Here is a 15,788-nt window from a genome sequence, read left to right on the forward strand (position 1 = left end):
CAGGATGCTGGATTTGCTAAAGTTGAGTGAGGTTGGTTTATTACATCTGTATAAATGAGATATGTGCATATTTGCTGACGGTATATGATATTATTTTTACTGATATTTGCCTTTTTATCATTAGACAAGACAGTTAAAAGTTCAACTGTTGAGGAGAGAGAGGAACAATGAAACAGGCTAGCACTTCAACATTATGAGCTCAAACGCATCTGTAGCAGCTCTGATATTACATTTACATTTATGCATTTGGCAGATGCTGTCATCCAAAGCGACTTACAGTGCACTTATTATAGGGACAATTCCCCTGGAGCAACCTGGAGTTAAGTGCCTTGCTCAAGGACACAATGGTGGTGGCTGTGGGGATCAAACCAGCGACCTTCTGATTACCAGTTATGTGCTTTAGCCCACTACGCCACCACCACTCACGGACCATTTAAATTACACTGTGTTGAACACTGTTCTGTTATTGTAGTAACACGATGGCATGTAACAACAAAAAGATCTGTGACTGGTCATTTACTTGTCTCAGTCACTTCCCATGCAAGCGGGCGATTTTCGGCGGCCTCAAGAAAAAAATTGTGTGGCACCAGTGCAGGGCATAAAATCATGCAGATAGTTTTGGGGTCAGAACCTTCAGTTAATGTTCATATCAACCATCAAAGTGGGGAAATGTGATCTCTGTGATTTGGACCGTGGCATGATTGTTGGTGCCAGACAGGCTGATTTGAGTATTTCTGTGCATATTTAAAATAATTAAAGATTTACAGTGCCTTGCGAAAGTATTCGGCCCCCTTGAACTTTTCGACCTTTTGCCACATTTCAGGCTTCAAACATAAAGATATAAAACTGTAATTTTTTGTGAAGAATCAACAACAAGTGGGACACAATCATGAAGTGGAACGAAATGTATTGGATATTTCAAACGTTTTTAACAAATAAAAAACTGAAAAATTGGGCGTGCAAAATTATTCAGCCCCTTTACTTTCAGTGAAGCAAACTCTCTCCAGAAGTTCAGTGAGGATCTCTGAATGATCCAATGTTGACCTAAATGACTAATGATGATAAATAGAATCCACCTGTGTGTAATCAAGTCTCCGTATAAATGCACCCGTTCTGTGATAGTCTCAGAGGTCCGTTTAAAGCACAGAGAGCATCATGAAGAACAAGGAACACACCAGGCAGGTCCGAGATACTGTTGTGGAGAAGTTTAAAGCCGGATTTGGAGACAGAAAGATTTCCCAAGCTTTAAACATCCCAAGGAGCACTGTGCAAGCGATAATATTGAAATGGAAGGAGTATCAGACCACTGCAAATCTACCAAGACCCGGCCGTCCCTCTAAACTTTCAGCTCATACAAGGAGAAGACTGATCAGTGATGCAGCCAAGAGGCCCATGATCACTCTGGATGAACTGCAGAGATCTACAGCTGAGGTGGGAGACTCTGTCCATAGGACAACAATCAACAATAAAGTTTGCCTCAAGCCACCTGGGAGACACACCAAACATGTGGAAGAAGGTGCTCTGGTCAGATGAAACCAAAATCGAACTTTTTGGCAACAATGCAAAACGATATGTTTGGCGTAAAAGCAACACAGCTCATCACCCTGAACACTTCATTCCCATTGTCAAACATGGTGGTGGCAGCATCATGGTTTGGGCCTGCTTTTCTTCAGCAGGGACAGGGAAGATGGTTAAAATTGATGGGAAGATGGATGGAGCCAAATACAGGACCATTCTGGAAGAAAACCTGATGGAGTCTGCAAAAGACCTGAGACTGGGACGGAGATTTGTCTTCCAACAAGACAATGATCCAAAACATAAAGCAAAATCTACAATGGAGTGGTTCACAAATAAACATATCCAGGTGTTAGAATGGCCAAGTCAAAGTCCAGACCTGAATCCAATCGAGAATCTGTGGAAAGAACTGAAAACTGCTGTTCACAAACGCTCTCCATCCAACCTCACTGAGCTCGAGCTGTTTTGCAAGGCAGAATGGGCAAAAATTTCAGTCTCTCGATGTGCAAAACTGATAGAGACATACCCCAAGCGACTTACAGCTGTAATCGCAGCAAAAGGTGGCGCTACAAAGTATTAACTTAAGGGGGCTGAATAATTTTGCACGCCCAATTTTTCAGTTTTTTATTTGTTAAAAAAGTTTGAAATATCCAATAAATTTCGTTCCACTTCATGATTGTGTCCCACTTGTTGTTGATTCTTCACAAAAAATTACAGTTTTATATCTTTATGTTTGAAGCCTGAAATGTGGCAAAAGGTCGAAAGGTTCAAGGGGGCCAAATAATTTCGCAAGGCACTGTAGATATAGCAAATCCCCATGACGTGTAAGTGATTGTTTTTATTTCACCTCTGCCGCTGTTATAAGAGCTGTATAGCCTAATCTTCCAGCTGGCCACATGGTAAAACAGAGGAAAAATTATAAAAAAAACCATCTGCATAGATTTTAGCAGATAAACAATAGTTCAAGAAAGCAATCCTCTAAGTTGTACTCACACAGGTGACCACACATGTACAAACACATTCACATCTTACTCAGACTATCAGACTATTATCTCTCCTTCAACCACTCCCCTGGCCTCAGACACTGGATATGGTGTACTGTACTTCTGATCTTTAGTAACCCAAGTAGTGTTGTGAGGCCATAAATGGTACTGTAAGTAAAAACGTCATGAGAAAATTGCTTGACAGCCATTGGGTGAGTTAAAAGTAGGGTAGAGCTGCTTTCAGGGCAGTTTGGATGCATTAGTTTGTCATTACAGCAGTGGTGTTTGGTATGCAAGATCCTCAAATTTAGAAAAATAAATGCAAATGCATAAAAGTTCATCATATTTTTATGAAAATGAGAGAAAGTGAATATAGGGACACATGGTAAATGAGAGTTGATAAAAACAACAGAGTGGGTGAATGGTGCCTTCAATATTAGACATGATTTTTGCAACACCGACACATACAAGCTTAACAACAAAAGTGTGAATGGCAGGCAAAGTGATCACTTAGAAGAACTAACAGGCTAAAATAAAGTAGAATTCATTAGAAGCCTATCCCATGAAAGTGTGGTTGAAGCGGCTGATATTTTTAGCAGCTTTTTGGTTGGTCCCCACACTGGCTTCAAGAGTCAGGTTTCACAGCTGGTCCCTGTGCTCTTCTAAACTGCTTAGAGCGAAAAACCAATCACAGAGACCACCGGGAACACTGATCAGCTGCTTTAAAGACAGGTGTGGACATTGCAAAAAAAAGCTTTGTCTGGTTACTGACAGAAAAACCAAGCCTGGATGATTCACTTCCTAAGTCTTTCAGTGTGTATGTGCAGGCAGTTTTGTCTCTTTGTCTTATGATTTATGGACACCATATTGTGTTTCATGCAGTTCCGAGGACATGTGGCCTAACTGAAGTCTTCTAGCATCCTCATAGGATATGTATTAATAACAAATAATGTCAAAATGGTATTGTGTTTGATGATAAAATTTGACAATTTATATACTGTGTAGATATACAGTTCAAGTTCAGCATGCTTCAGTCATAAATGTATAGATAGTTTACAGCTCCAATGGTCTTGTTAATTTCTAGCGCTTCCATTGACAGTGTCATATGTTTTTTTGCAGGACTCTGAATCTCTGGACAGCTGTATCCAGAGCACACTCTCTGCTCTCTACCCTCCGTTCAAGGCCACTGCGGCTACTGTGCTGTGCCAGGTGCTAGACGTGGTCGAGACAACATACAGCGGGGACGGGCTACGCTACCTCATCGACTTCCTGGTGCCTGCTAAACACATCCTACAGAGCATTCAGCAGGATGCATGTGTAAGTGTTAAAGTTTCCTTTCATTTTGAGAGATGGGGAAAGAAAAAGAGAAATAACGATACAGAAAAGATAGGGATGTGGTGGGATTCTTGCCTGGATTAGAGAGAAGACAGGATGAGAACCACCAATTGTTATCAGTAGGGGTGGGTGATTTAGGAAAAAATGTATAGCACAAAAGTTTGGTCATTAACAATGTACAGAATATAAAATATTTATGGAAAAGTTTCAGAAAAAGATTCAGAAAGTACTAGATTAACCCTCTTCGGTCATGTTGGAGAAAGAATCGGCATTGGCTAGTACATTTTTGTTTTTACACTCCAGACTTTTGATGACATGTAAGCGTAATGCAAACTGAGAAAGGGTGCCTCTTCATACAGTATATATGACTTCACGCAATTTTGTATAATGTAAATTTTATTTTTATATTTCGCCTTATGATTTTATTCTTTTAGCATTTTTTTTCCCTCCCAATTTGGAATGCCCAATTCCTAAAGTCCTCTTGTTGGTGAAGTGACTCGCCTCAATCCGGGTGGCAGAGGACGAATTTCAGTTGCCTCCTTATGTCTGAGTCTGTCAATCTGCGCATCTTATCACATGGCTTGTTGAGCGTGTTTACAGACATGGTGCTTGTGGAGGCATCACACCATTCTAAGAGGGATCCACGCACAACTCATCACGTGCCCCACCGAGGGAGAACCACATTATAGTGACCACAAGGAGGTTACCTCATGTGACTCTACCCTCCCTAGCAACCGGGCCAATTTGGTTGCTTAGGGGACCTGGCTGGAGTCACTCAGCATGCCCTGGTTTGGATCCAGTGGTGGTAGTCAGTGTCTTTACTCGCTGAGCTACCCAGGCCACCACATTTTAGCTTTTTTAAAATCATAACATTTTCAAATTCTATCAATTTATATTATGTAATGAAATTGCATTTTAAATAACGATACATGCTGTTGTCACTGTTTGAAATTTTGTACACATTTTTAACAAATAATTCACAGGTTTGGAAGTATTATAAATATTTGGGCTGTCATGATTATGAAATTTGGCTGACGATTAATTGTCAAACAAATAATTGTGTTTATGACGTTACTTGCCAGTTTTAGGTCTCTCAACGGATATGATGATTAATTGTCATACAAACTGTGTGCTTCATGCTAAATTATACAAATTTACCTTGGGTCATATAATAAAGTAAGGGTATATGACTTCCTTTTAAGGCTTCAAAAACATGAATGACAATCAAACATAAAATATATAAGTATACATTTTAAATTAATTAAAATAAGTTTAATTATCAATTAATTTCTAAATGTCTAAATATATATCTCTTATTTTTCAGATTTTGTCTGGTCCATTTGACATTTACTTGCTGTTTTTATTTTTCGTCTTTTGTTTGTTTTGTAACCCAGCCAACCTGTATAGCTATTATACTATAGTAAAATATTTGTGCCTTAAATTCTTCACTTTCACACATAATTTTAAGGCTCTCTGGTTTACTCTTTATTTCTCATGAAGGAATACTTTGAGATTCTGTTTCTTGCATTTTTTTCATCTCCACAGAAATAGAGGAGCTGGCATCTCATCCTCTCTGTCACTGCGTGTCATTTACACTGCTTGAATGAACTTGCAATAACCACAGACATTTGCCATTACACAGTCATTATATTAAAGTAATTTTATTAAAATGAAATGCTTTGTGGTAATTTCTTTTAATTAATAGGTTTATACCTCGTTAATTTTTCGCTGGAGTTTGTGCAAGCCTCTGTAGACGTTGCGCGCATCAGAGCACTTGAGCACAAAAGCGGTTCATCATCATGCGCTCTCAAGAGCTGCTCTGGTAACATCTGCTGTGTGGTTCCATGAGATGCTTAAGTTGAGTTCAACTGAATGAGACACAATCACGTTTTCCTGCACGCTCATGAGACACAGCATGCAGGGAAAGAATAGGCTGAATCCAGCTTCTTAATCGCCTGCTATTTATTCAGTAAAAGTTACTTGGAGCTTCAACACTAGTGGTCAGCAGATGTATCACCAAGGCCGTTAAATCGTTTTTTTTTTTTTAAATTATCGCATCAGCTGTTAAAGTTTCCCTTTTTGGCGATTTCTTTATTGAAGGCGCAGAGAATCGACTGCCTATATGTGAAGTGACTGAGACATGTAAACGACCAGTCACAGTTTGTTTTGTTTTTACATGCCATCGTGTTACTACAATAATAGACTGGTGTGTATCAGTGTCATTTAAAAGGTCTGTATATCAGAGTCGCTACAGATGCGTTTGTGCTCATAATATTAAAGTGCTCACAGTTTCATTCTCTCTCCTCGACAGGTCCCTGTAACTTTTAACTGTCTTGTATAATTATAAAAAGGCAAATATCAATAATACTAATATCATATGCACATATTTGTAGACGGTATATCTCGTTTAAACAGATGTAATAAACCAACCTCACACAACTTCAGCAGATCCAGCGTCCTGTGGAATGCTAATAAATCTTCCTTTGAAGCAAGTAGCCTAACATTTTCTCCTCAACAGTTCCCTGTCACCTTTAACTTTCTTTTCTAATATGCAGATATCTTACTTATAAAGATGTAACTCACAAACCTCACGAAAATCCAGCATTTTCTTCCCGTCGAGCGCTCATCTAAGGTCTTCTGTATTCCATCAGCCAGAATCAAAAACTTCAGGATCAGGATCAAAAGTTCCTCTAATTCACAAATCATGGCAGTCAGTCTGTCTTAATCCAAGTAGGAGATTCAGGCCATTTAAAAAGCTTGAGCTGGATGCACAGGTGCGCATGAGTGCAACTGCAAGGCTGTGTCTGAAATCAGAAAAATGCTGCCTCTGGAGACTGTATACAGATGTAGGATGAAAATAAGGGGCTTTTCAAAATGTTTGGAGACCAGTTTCCTTAAGTTACATTCATTCAAAACAGATGTCAGGTACTTGATGCAGTTAACTGATTAGGCAGCAAGGTAGCAAGTCAGCGGCCTACGTTTTCGGATGCAGCCCAAGGTAATAGTACTTAACATGTGCTACGAGTAAATGTCTTATTCACTTTGCACTGTGTGTACAATTGGTTTGATTCTGTATTTTTTGAGTAAATGTGACTGCTAACATGGACATTCCATCCATGGCTGCTGGACTACTGTGTGTAATGTTATTTCCTTCTTCCTAAAATATTAATAATTTCTTCATGTGAAAATAAATTATAATTAGTCCTATCAGTGCTTCAGAGTAGAGCATGACTGATATGGGATTTTTGAGACTGATGCCAATTTTAAAGTGGGAAAATTCACTGATTACCGATATGGTGGCCGATATAGTTAATTATTGAGCTGGAATGAAAACTGACCTTTTCTATGTGGATTGTTCACCGATTTTACACTGATATGACTATGCAAATGTATAGTTTACGCTGCTTTCTTAAATATTTTTATCAAAGAATATTTGACATTATTTTTATACATTGTTAACAAATTCTAGAAATGAACACTGAAAAAAAAAAAAAAAGAATAAATAAAAATACAATCTGTACCGGACATGGTAAGTATTCAGATTCTTTATATAAGTGGGGGAAAACATCTTTTCCACAGTGTGATTGTGGCACTTCAAATGAAACTATTCTTCACATCACCACTGAATATCATCTCCGATCCTGTCGTGGGAATTGGGACAATTTCATGGAGGCAGTGGATTAAGCAATTGGACATTGAAATAAGAACATTATAACTATTCTGTGTATTTCCTGTCTCATCATATTTGCATGTTTTAGTTTTTACTTTGTGTCTTGTTATATATAATTTATGTGTTAATACAATTCTCTTATACTACATGTTAATCCATATGCTAAATAAAATAAATAAAGACAAAATAGGAGGTGGGAATATCCAAGTTGAGATTTCCCAATTCTGACCTCACTTGAACACATGCCAAATGCACAGTCTTCCAGATGCTAGCTAGCTGGCTATCTAGTAACTATTTCACAAACAAAACAGACAAAAACTTGTGCATTGATTAATACAGAATTTGATTTTCTTAACATCCTTTTGTACATGTATTGTATATTGCATATATAAAAAAAATTTGCAGTGAAAAGTTGTTTTTATGTTTCTCAAAACCCATCTGAGGTTTATGCTCGTTGGTTCCTGCCATCTTGTAAATTACTTCAAATGATGCTTCTGTCTGAAGTCGGGGTTGATCAATCTACTCCAACATTACTTCAAATGATGCTTCTGTCTGAAGTCAGGGTTGATCAATCTACTCCGACATTACAAGTCAGATGTCAGACTTCGGGTGGTGTTCCCTTCATTATTTCCAAGTAGGAGGTGGGAAAATTTAGAGTAGTCTGGAACTCACCATCAGTACCCTTGTGCACACGTAAGCATATGTGTATTTATTTGTGCGTTTTTGTGTAGGCAGGGTTCTCTGTGTGTGTTTGGGATGTGTTTTGCCACTTTGCAGAGATAAGTCACCACTACAATGTTTGATTAAACAAATCTTTAACATTGATAATTACACACTCAGTGAACCTTTTTCATTGATTTTCTTGTATTTTTGTTCTTTCATGTCAGTTATGTATACTTGTTCTTTCAATGCTACACTACTGTCAGTAGATGCAGCATCAACAGCAATGGAGATCCACCATTAATCAGAAAAAAGTTTGAAAAGATTATTTCTCACTGAGTCCTGCTGGCTCTGACAACAGAGAAACCTCACAAATACATCCCACTGCTTTTCTGCAGATTCACACAAAGTAATATCTGTGGTGTACAACAGTTTGGGTCCGCTTCAGGGGGCAGACAAGGAATAGCTCCAGTGTGCACCTAAAAGAAGACCCTTCAACTGAACTTCTATTAGTTTATACGCCCCCCACACACACTTTTTTGTGGTGTGTGCATGTATGTGTGTCAGTGTGTGAATGTACGCTCTCTTGAAACCTGTGGGAACAGCTCCTTGTTGCACCTGGGGTCAGTGGAGTATCTCCAGGTCTTTCCTTTCCGCGTAGAAAGGGGTTGTGGCTTGTTTTGTTTTTTTAAGGCGAATGTGGATATAATAATGCGGAACAGAAACTTAAACTGAGAGGTCTGTGAATAAAAAGCCCTTTCACCCCCCTCGTACCCTCAGCACAAGGACACACAACCCTCCTTCCTCCCTTGCTCTGCTCTACCTTTCAAAGGAAATGGGTCATTTTCAGCCAGCCAGAGCCAAACTCGAACAGAATATTAATTTCATCGCCGCTACATCCGAAAGCACGTTTGCATCATGTTAAACAGAGAGCGGGTCAGTATTACAGTCTGAGGCATGTAGGAATATACCTGGTGAACTGAGTTGTTTTGGACTTACTGGATTTATTTTCTCATTCTTTAGCTAAGTGAATGTTAGCCTCCCAGACCACCAAACCCAATATAGCCTTTCTACTCAGAGCAGAATTAATTCAAAGGAATGAAACTGGAAATGAAAATGTAGTTATAATAATGGTGCTTTTTGTCTAAACTGTCTCATTGCACTGTCTTGATTCAACAAGAAAAGATTGTCTTGAATAATCCACTCTAAGACTCTGTAATCTTATTATCTATGTTATTCACTGTTTCATAAATTGGATGGATTCTTAAAAACATGATAAAAGTGGAAACAGTTTGAAAATGTTGGCTTATATTTGATTCTTCAATACATATGGTTCCATAGCAGTTTAAAAATAATAGAAACTGTATTCAACAGTGAGCATGCCAAAAGCGAAAGTGGCAAGGATAAATGCCATAATAATGCTCGGGAAGAAACCTTGATAACTGACATAAATCAAGACTGAGTCCACCTAGTCACACTGGCACATTTAAACAAATTTAGGCAGAGAATGCAAGCATACAAACATGCATACTTGTGTAGATGTACCGAGAAGATACTCTAATTACTGGTACTCTAAGATCATCTACTTTGATGAAATGGGACATGTGACATCAGGGAGCTTTATGTCTATTCAGTTCCTGTGATGTGTACTGTCTGTAAGGCAAGTTTGAAAGCATTTTAATCACGTTTGGTGCAAACACTTTAGCTTCGTAAGCTAAGAGTATAAAACTTGGTTATGGGGAGATTAATTGATAACTAGTCAGACTAGTAGTTTGTGTGACATGCCAGCTTTCTCCTGTTACATAGTTTTTTTAGTTTGGGAAACATAGCATACTGCTTGCTATAAAGGCCTAAATATTTACAGGTAGGTGCCAAATATAATAATTTAACTGGATTCAAGATTTTCCCCCATAGATGACTCATTGACAGAATCCTGCCACCAGCTCTCTATTTTGCTAGTTTTATTGTCAGTATATTAAAACTTGGAATGTATTTTATGGGTTAAATGAGGCAACACAAATGTGCCAAGTCTCTGTAACTAACCAACTGTGTGATTTTAAAAATGATTGATTACCCGACTGATTGTTCCCCTCTTTTCTCTCTGAAGTTCCCATACTCTGGTTTCCTGTTTCGTCATGAAGGCTGGCCGCTGTGTGTCCATGAGAAGGTCATAATCCAGCTCTCCCCATTGGACTGGCGTGTGCTACGGCCCAGTGACTTCTACTTGCAAGTGACGCCGTCACCCAAAAGTCCTCCACGCATCACAGTGAAGTGTCTGGCAGTTAGCGGGCAACATGTGGTGGAGCTGGATGTGCCTCAGCTAGCATACACCTCTCTATTTACCATGGACTGGCTGGAGTCCATTAACCGGGAGAGAAGTGTGGTCAAAAAAACGGCCTTAGAACACTGTCTTTTATCAGCGGATAATGATATTTTTAGGGTACCATGGGAGGACATTATTCACCCGGAGTTTATCAGGAGACCCCCCAAAGTAACGGAACAAGGTGTAAGTAGAGGGGTGGCTAAGGAACTTGGGGACAGAGAGGGGAGGGTCTCTGTCATAGATCAAGATGTCAACACTGATGACATAGAATGTAGGATTTTTATTGACTCTTCCACAAACCAATCAGGGGAGATGGACTGTCAAAGCAAGGATGTCAAGCTCCTCCCTGCTTTTAGCGAGATCAATAAGGATAGCAGTGGGCGGAGCTCTAGCTGCACAGCGGAGGATTCAGAGGGCGAGTATGTGGAGCTTGCCGATATCTCCTTACCTCGTTTTTCCCCACAGAAAGGCTCTCTCACTCAAGCCATTAGCATGAACTACAGAAATCTACATAAACCGTATATTGCAGGATTCCCTCAGCCTAAATCCAAACCAGCAGATAGTCTTCCAAAGTATGGCGCGTGCTCGCAGAGTATGGTGTGTGCCATGCTGATCGAAGAAAATCTGAATGATGCCAACCAATCTGTGATATTAACCCCCACTGCTCCTGAAGAGGCAGAGAGCCTGCACCAGCAGATGGAATGGTCTGAGCCCACCTGTGCTACAGGTACATCCTCCAGTGACAGTGTGTTTACGCATGTGTCTGAAAGAGAGTTTATGTCTCAACACTCCAACTGTGATAGTACCCCAATTTCTGATATACCAACACACACTATATCACAATCAGACAGCAAACCTGTCAACACATCACTGCCAGACAATGAGCCAGTCAAGACATCACAATCGGATATCAAACCAGTAAGAACATCTCAACTAGACAACAAACTACTCGCCACATCACAACCAGACTGCAAACCAGTCACCACATCACAACCAGACTGCAAACCAGTCACCGCATCACAACCAGACTGCAAACTAGTTAGCAAACCAGAACCAGATAGCAAACCAGTAAGCACATCACAACTAAACAACAAGATAGTTAGCAAATCAGTAAGCACATCCCAAATAGACAACAAACTAGTCCGCACTTCACAACCAGATGTCAAACCGGAAAGCACATCTCAACTAGGCAAGAAACTAGTCCGCAAATCACAACCAGATGTCAAACCGGAAAGCACATCTCAACTAGGCAAGAAACTAGTCAGCCCATCACAACCAAACAACAATCCAGTCAACACATCACGACTAGACAATGAGCCAGTCAAGAAATCTCAACCAGATAGAAAACCAATAAACGCATCTCAACTAGACAAAATAGTTAGCCCATCACAACCAGAGAGCAAACCAGTCAGCACATCACAACTAAACAACAAACTAGTTAGCAAACCAGAACCAGATAGCAAACCAGTAAGCACATCCCAAATAGACAACAAACTTGTCCGCACTTCACAACCAGATGTCAAACCGGAAAGCACATCTCAACTAGGCAAGAAACTAGTCAGCACATCACAACCAAACAACTATCCAGTCAACACATCACGACTAGACAATGAGCCAGTCAAGACATCTCAACCAGATAGAAAACCAATAAACGCATCTCACCTAGACAACAAAATAGTTAGCACATCACAACCAGAGAGCAAACCACTCAGCACATCACAGCAAGACAATGAGACAGTCAGGACATCTCAATTACACATTAAACCAGTCAGCACACCACAACTAGACTACAAAGTAGTTGGCACATCACAACCAGAAAACAAACCAATCAACATATTGCAACTACACAATGATCCATTTAAGACATCAAAACCAGACTACAACCAAGTCAAGACATCACAACATGACAGAAAACCAGCAAGAACATCTCAGCCAGATGACAAACTATTTAGCCCTATGCAACCCAATAGCAAACCAGTCAACATATTACCACCATACAGTGAAGTAACCTGCCCATCTCAACTAAACTGCAAACTAATCAAGACAACACATCTATACCACAAGCCACTAAACACATCACAACCAGACTCCATATTAGTCCAAACAGTGGAACCAGACAGTGAAGTAGCTCACACATTACAACCAGGATATGAGGTTTTAACGGGTACTTTAGAAAGTAAAGACATTGAGCAGTCTTCTCCAGCTACTATTGAACCTTCTGTGTGTGATGCTGATTCTGAGCAGATGAGAGGTTACAGTGGTCTGGAAGGCAGTTCTGAACCGCAGATCAACAGAGTGTCATTCTCTGAGCCTCTAGCCATCAGTGTGTCTTTACAGAAACAGACTAAGCAATCAGAGCTCAGCCAGTGTCAGATATTTACACACATCCATACACCAGCTGAGCAAGAGCATGTTCCTGCATACCAGTCTGTCCCCAACCCTTCTGCTGTAAATGAGAACTGCCAGACAATTAGTGACTGTTGCAGTGACAATAATGAATCTATAGGTGATTATAGTAACAGTGCTGAGGAAGTAGGCGGGCCTGTTTTAGCTGCTCTGCAAAGAGAACAGGTAGACTTGGCCTCCATCACCACAGTGTCTGGGGAGGATCTGGTTATGCCCATTTCACTTGTTCAGGTGAGGATAGAGCCCTGTGAGGACACAACCACAGTGGCAGAACTCTCAGAATATTTCCAGACAAAGCAAGAACATGCAGATAGAGAAGAAGAGGAAATTTTGCCTTATAAGAAGGCAGAAAAAGTTATAAATGGAGGTAATACAGTGACCGAAAGAAAGACAGCGAGGGAAATACTAGCAGTTAGTGAGACAGAGGAAGTTGAGACCACTCAAACACTGCTGGGAGATACCATTCCCAAGTTTGCCTCTATGGCAACAAATACTGGAGTACAGGAGAAGCATAGCTCCTCTGTTGGGACAGACCTGGAAAAACAAATGAATGCTGAAGAGAAAGCAGGAGAGGGAGAGGAGGCAAAGGAGAGATTTAGTGTGATCTCCAGCTCAGAGGACACAGAGTACAATACTGTGATATGCCCTGTGGTTGTAAGTGAGCAGGAGGCCATATTGACCAACTATACAAGAGTCCTGTCAACAAGCTCTCAAGTCCCTGATCCAGTCTCAGATGTGCCAATCACAAATTTACAAACACACCCAGAACAGATGGACAGACACCCACAGAACACACTGGTGAAGGTAGAGGACACACCCACCACAACTGGAGCAGGGCAAAAAAGAAAGGAGGAGGAGGAGAGAAAGGGGGAAAAGGTGAAGAGCGAGGAGGAGAGGCAAGAGGATGGGGTTGTTTCCACTGTAAATGGCTCTCCAGCAGATCATCAACAGCAAGCAGACATTGAGTCCCATCACCATCAGCAGGAAGAGTCAGGTAGAGTCATCTTTGCAGAAGTCCATCCCTCTCAATTTTACTTTATCCACATGCTTGCTTGCTTTTTAAAATCCCTCCAGTTTTCCTTCTGTTGTCCTTTTGGGTTCAACCCATTTCCCTCATCTTAACAGTTGCATCTAAGACAGCTGCCTCTAAACTGCCTCAGCTGATGAAAATGGACTTGCTTCTGTTCCTCTTCCTTTTCCTCCTTTATTACGTCCATAAACGTCTTTCACCATTTCATCCTCACCATATATTTTTATTATATGAATTACATTTTTGTTTTTAATTCACTTATTTCATCTTTTGTTATTCCTCACTTTTAGCTTTTTTTTCATGAAAATATTTAATGTCAAAATTGCATTCCACTTTACAAAACGTCTATAATCTGCAGGAGCTGTTAGCTGTAACGTGTTGTGAGTCATTTTATCACCATTTATCCATTGGCATGCACACTTAGTATGTAGAGTTTAGCAGGCTGTTGTCCCTGTGCAGTACCTTCAGTCATAGTCCTTTGACAAGTTACAAATGGGTCTCAAATGGCCCATGCTACAGCCTGATAGTGCTGCCTTTCTCTTCAGGAGAAATGACTGAAAGAAAAGCTTGAGAGAGTCTGGTTTTACTTAGACTGGGAGCTTAACAAGGACTGGCTTTATACCAGGTCATATTCCTGCCTCTATACAGTTTGTTTTCAAATTTAGATACACATTAATTCCACTGAACACTGTCCAAGATAGATACCATTTTACATTTGAACTGTAAAAGGAAATGGCTGAAGAGAAGCCTGAGTCTTGTGCAGGATTTCTGCTTTTTGTACTTTGGTAATTCAATCACGCTTTCATTTAGATTGAACTCTATATGTCTTTGTGTTTTGCGAGTTCGGGAGCTGCTTGTTTGCATGCTCATTATATTGCATTGTATTTCGCAGAATAGTGATTTTTCCCAAATATTGTGCTTGCTGGACTGGAAGTAGTTCTACATGCCTATGGCCAATTATTGGTCATATTTTTGACTAGACCTCCACATTGTGAGTTCCTATCAGTATCTCACCTTCTTTTCCTCTCCCCCTCCTTTTCATCCTGAATATTTGGTTGTGTTGGATGTGTTCACCTGGCTCAGGTGTGGTACAGGTGTGAAGAAAGATAAATGAGGTGAGGTGGGTGGGCCTGAACACAAAGCCTGCTGTAGGATCCTAGAAAATGCTGGGGGTAAGTAGAGGGGGTTGTTTAAGTGTGTGTGTGTGTGTGTGTGTGTGTGTGTGTGTGTGTGTGTGTGTGTGTGTGTGTGTGTGTGTGTGTGCGTGTGAGCGTGTATTTATCACTTTGTGGGGACCAAATGTCCCCATAAGGATAGTAAAACCCGAAATTTTTGACCTTGTGGGGACATTTTGTCGGTCCCCATGAGGAAAACAGCTTATAAATCATACTAAATTATGTTTTTTGAAAATGTAAAAATGCAGAAAGTTTTCTGTGAGGATTAGGTTTAGGGGTAGGGTTAGGTTTAGGGGATAGAATATAAAGTTTGTACAGTATAAAAACCATTATGTCTATGGAAAGTCCCCATAAAACATGGAAACACAACATGTGTGTGTGTGTGTGTGTGTGTGTAAAGTAATGGAGAATGGGTTGGGGTTGTACTACTTTGAAGAAATGAACATTAGAAAGAAATGATGGTGTGTTTGTTATAGTAGTTTACAATGATGGATCTTATTCTCTCTCTCAGTGGGTGGTTCACAAACCAAAAAGTATTGTATTACTACAGTTGTTTCACATTCATCCATGATTTTTCTGAGGATTTCTGGTTTATCTACCACATTTTGAATGTTTTGATTGTTCATCCACATTTTGAAGTGAATTAGATTGAGTAACCTCTAAGACTATAAATAGAAAATTCATACATCAA

General features: G+C 40.0%; 1 protein-coding gene across 3 annotated transcripts in view; it reads left to right on the top strand.

Annotated features, from left to right (window-relative positions):
* The window catches only part of LOC127632025 (pleckstrin homology domain-containing family G member 4B-like), a 99,891-nt gene that overhangs the window by 26,598 nt on the left and 57,505 nt on the right, over nucleotides 1-15,788 (top strand). For 2 of the 3 annotated variants that reach the window (XM_052110523.1, XM_052110604.1), the window contains exon 1: nucleotides 11,252-13,886. In XM_052110523.1, the coding sequence (XP_051966483.1) occupies nucleotides 11,264-13,886 (2,623 nt within the window). In that variant the 5' untranslated portion in view covers nucleotides 11,252-11,263. Of the gene's footprint in view, nucleotides 1-3,617; nucleotides 3,816-10,270; nucleotides 11,214-11,251; nucleotides 13,887-15,788 lie in introns of those variants that run through there. The other variant, XM_052110696.1, reaches the window with a different exon arrangement.

The sequence above is a fragment of the Xyrauchen texanus genome, chromosome 1, assembly GCF_025860055.1.
Source record: "Xyrauchen texanus isolate HMW12.3.18 chromosome 1, RBS_HiC_50CHRs, whole genome shotgun sequence".
Classification (NCBI taxonomy): Eukaryota; Metazoa; Chordata; class Actinopteri; order Cypriniformes; family Catostomidae; genus Xyrauchen; species Xyrauchen texanus.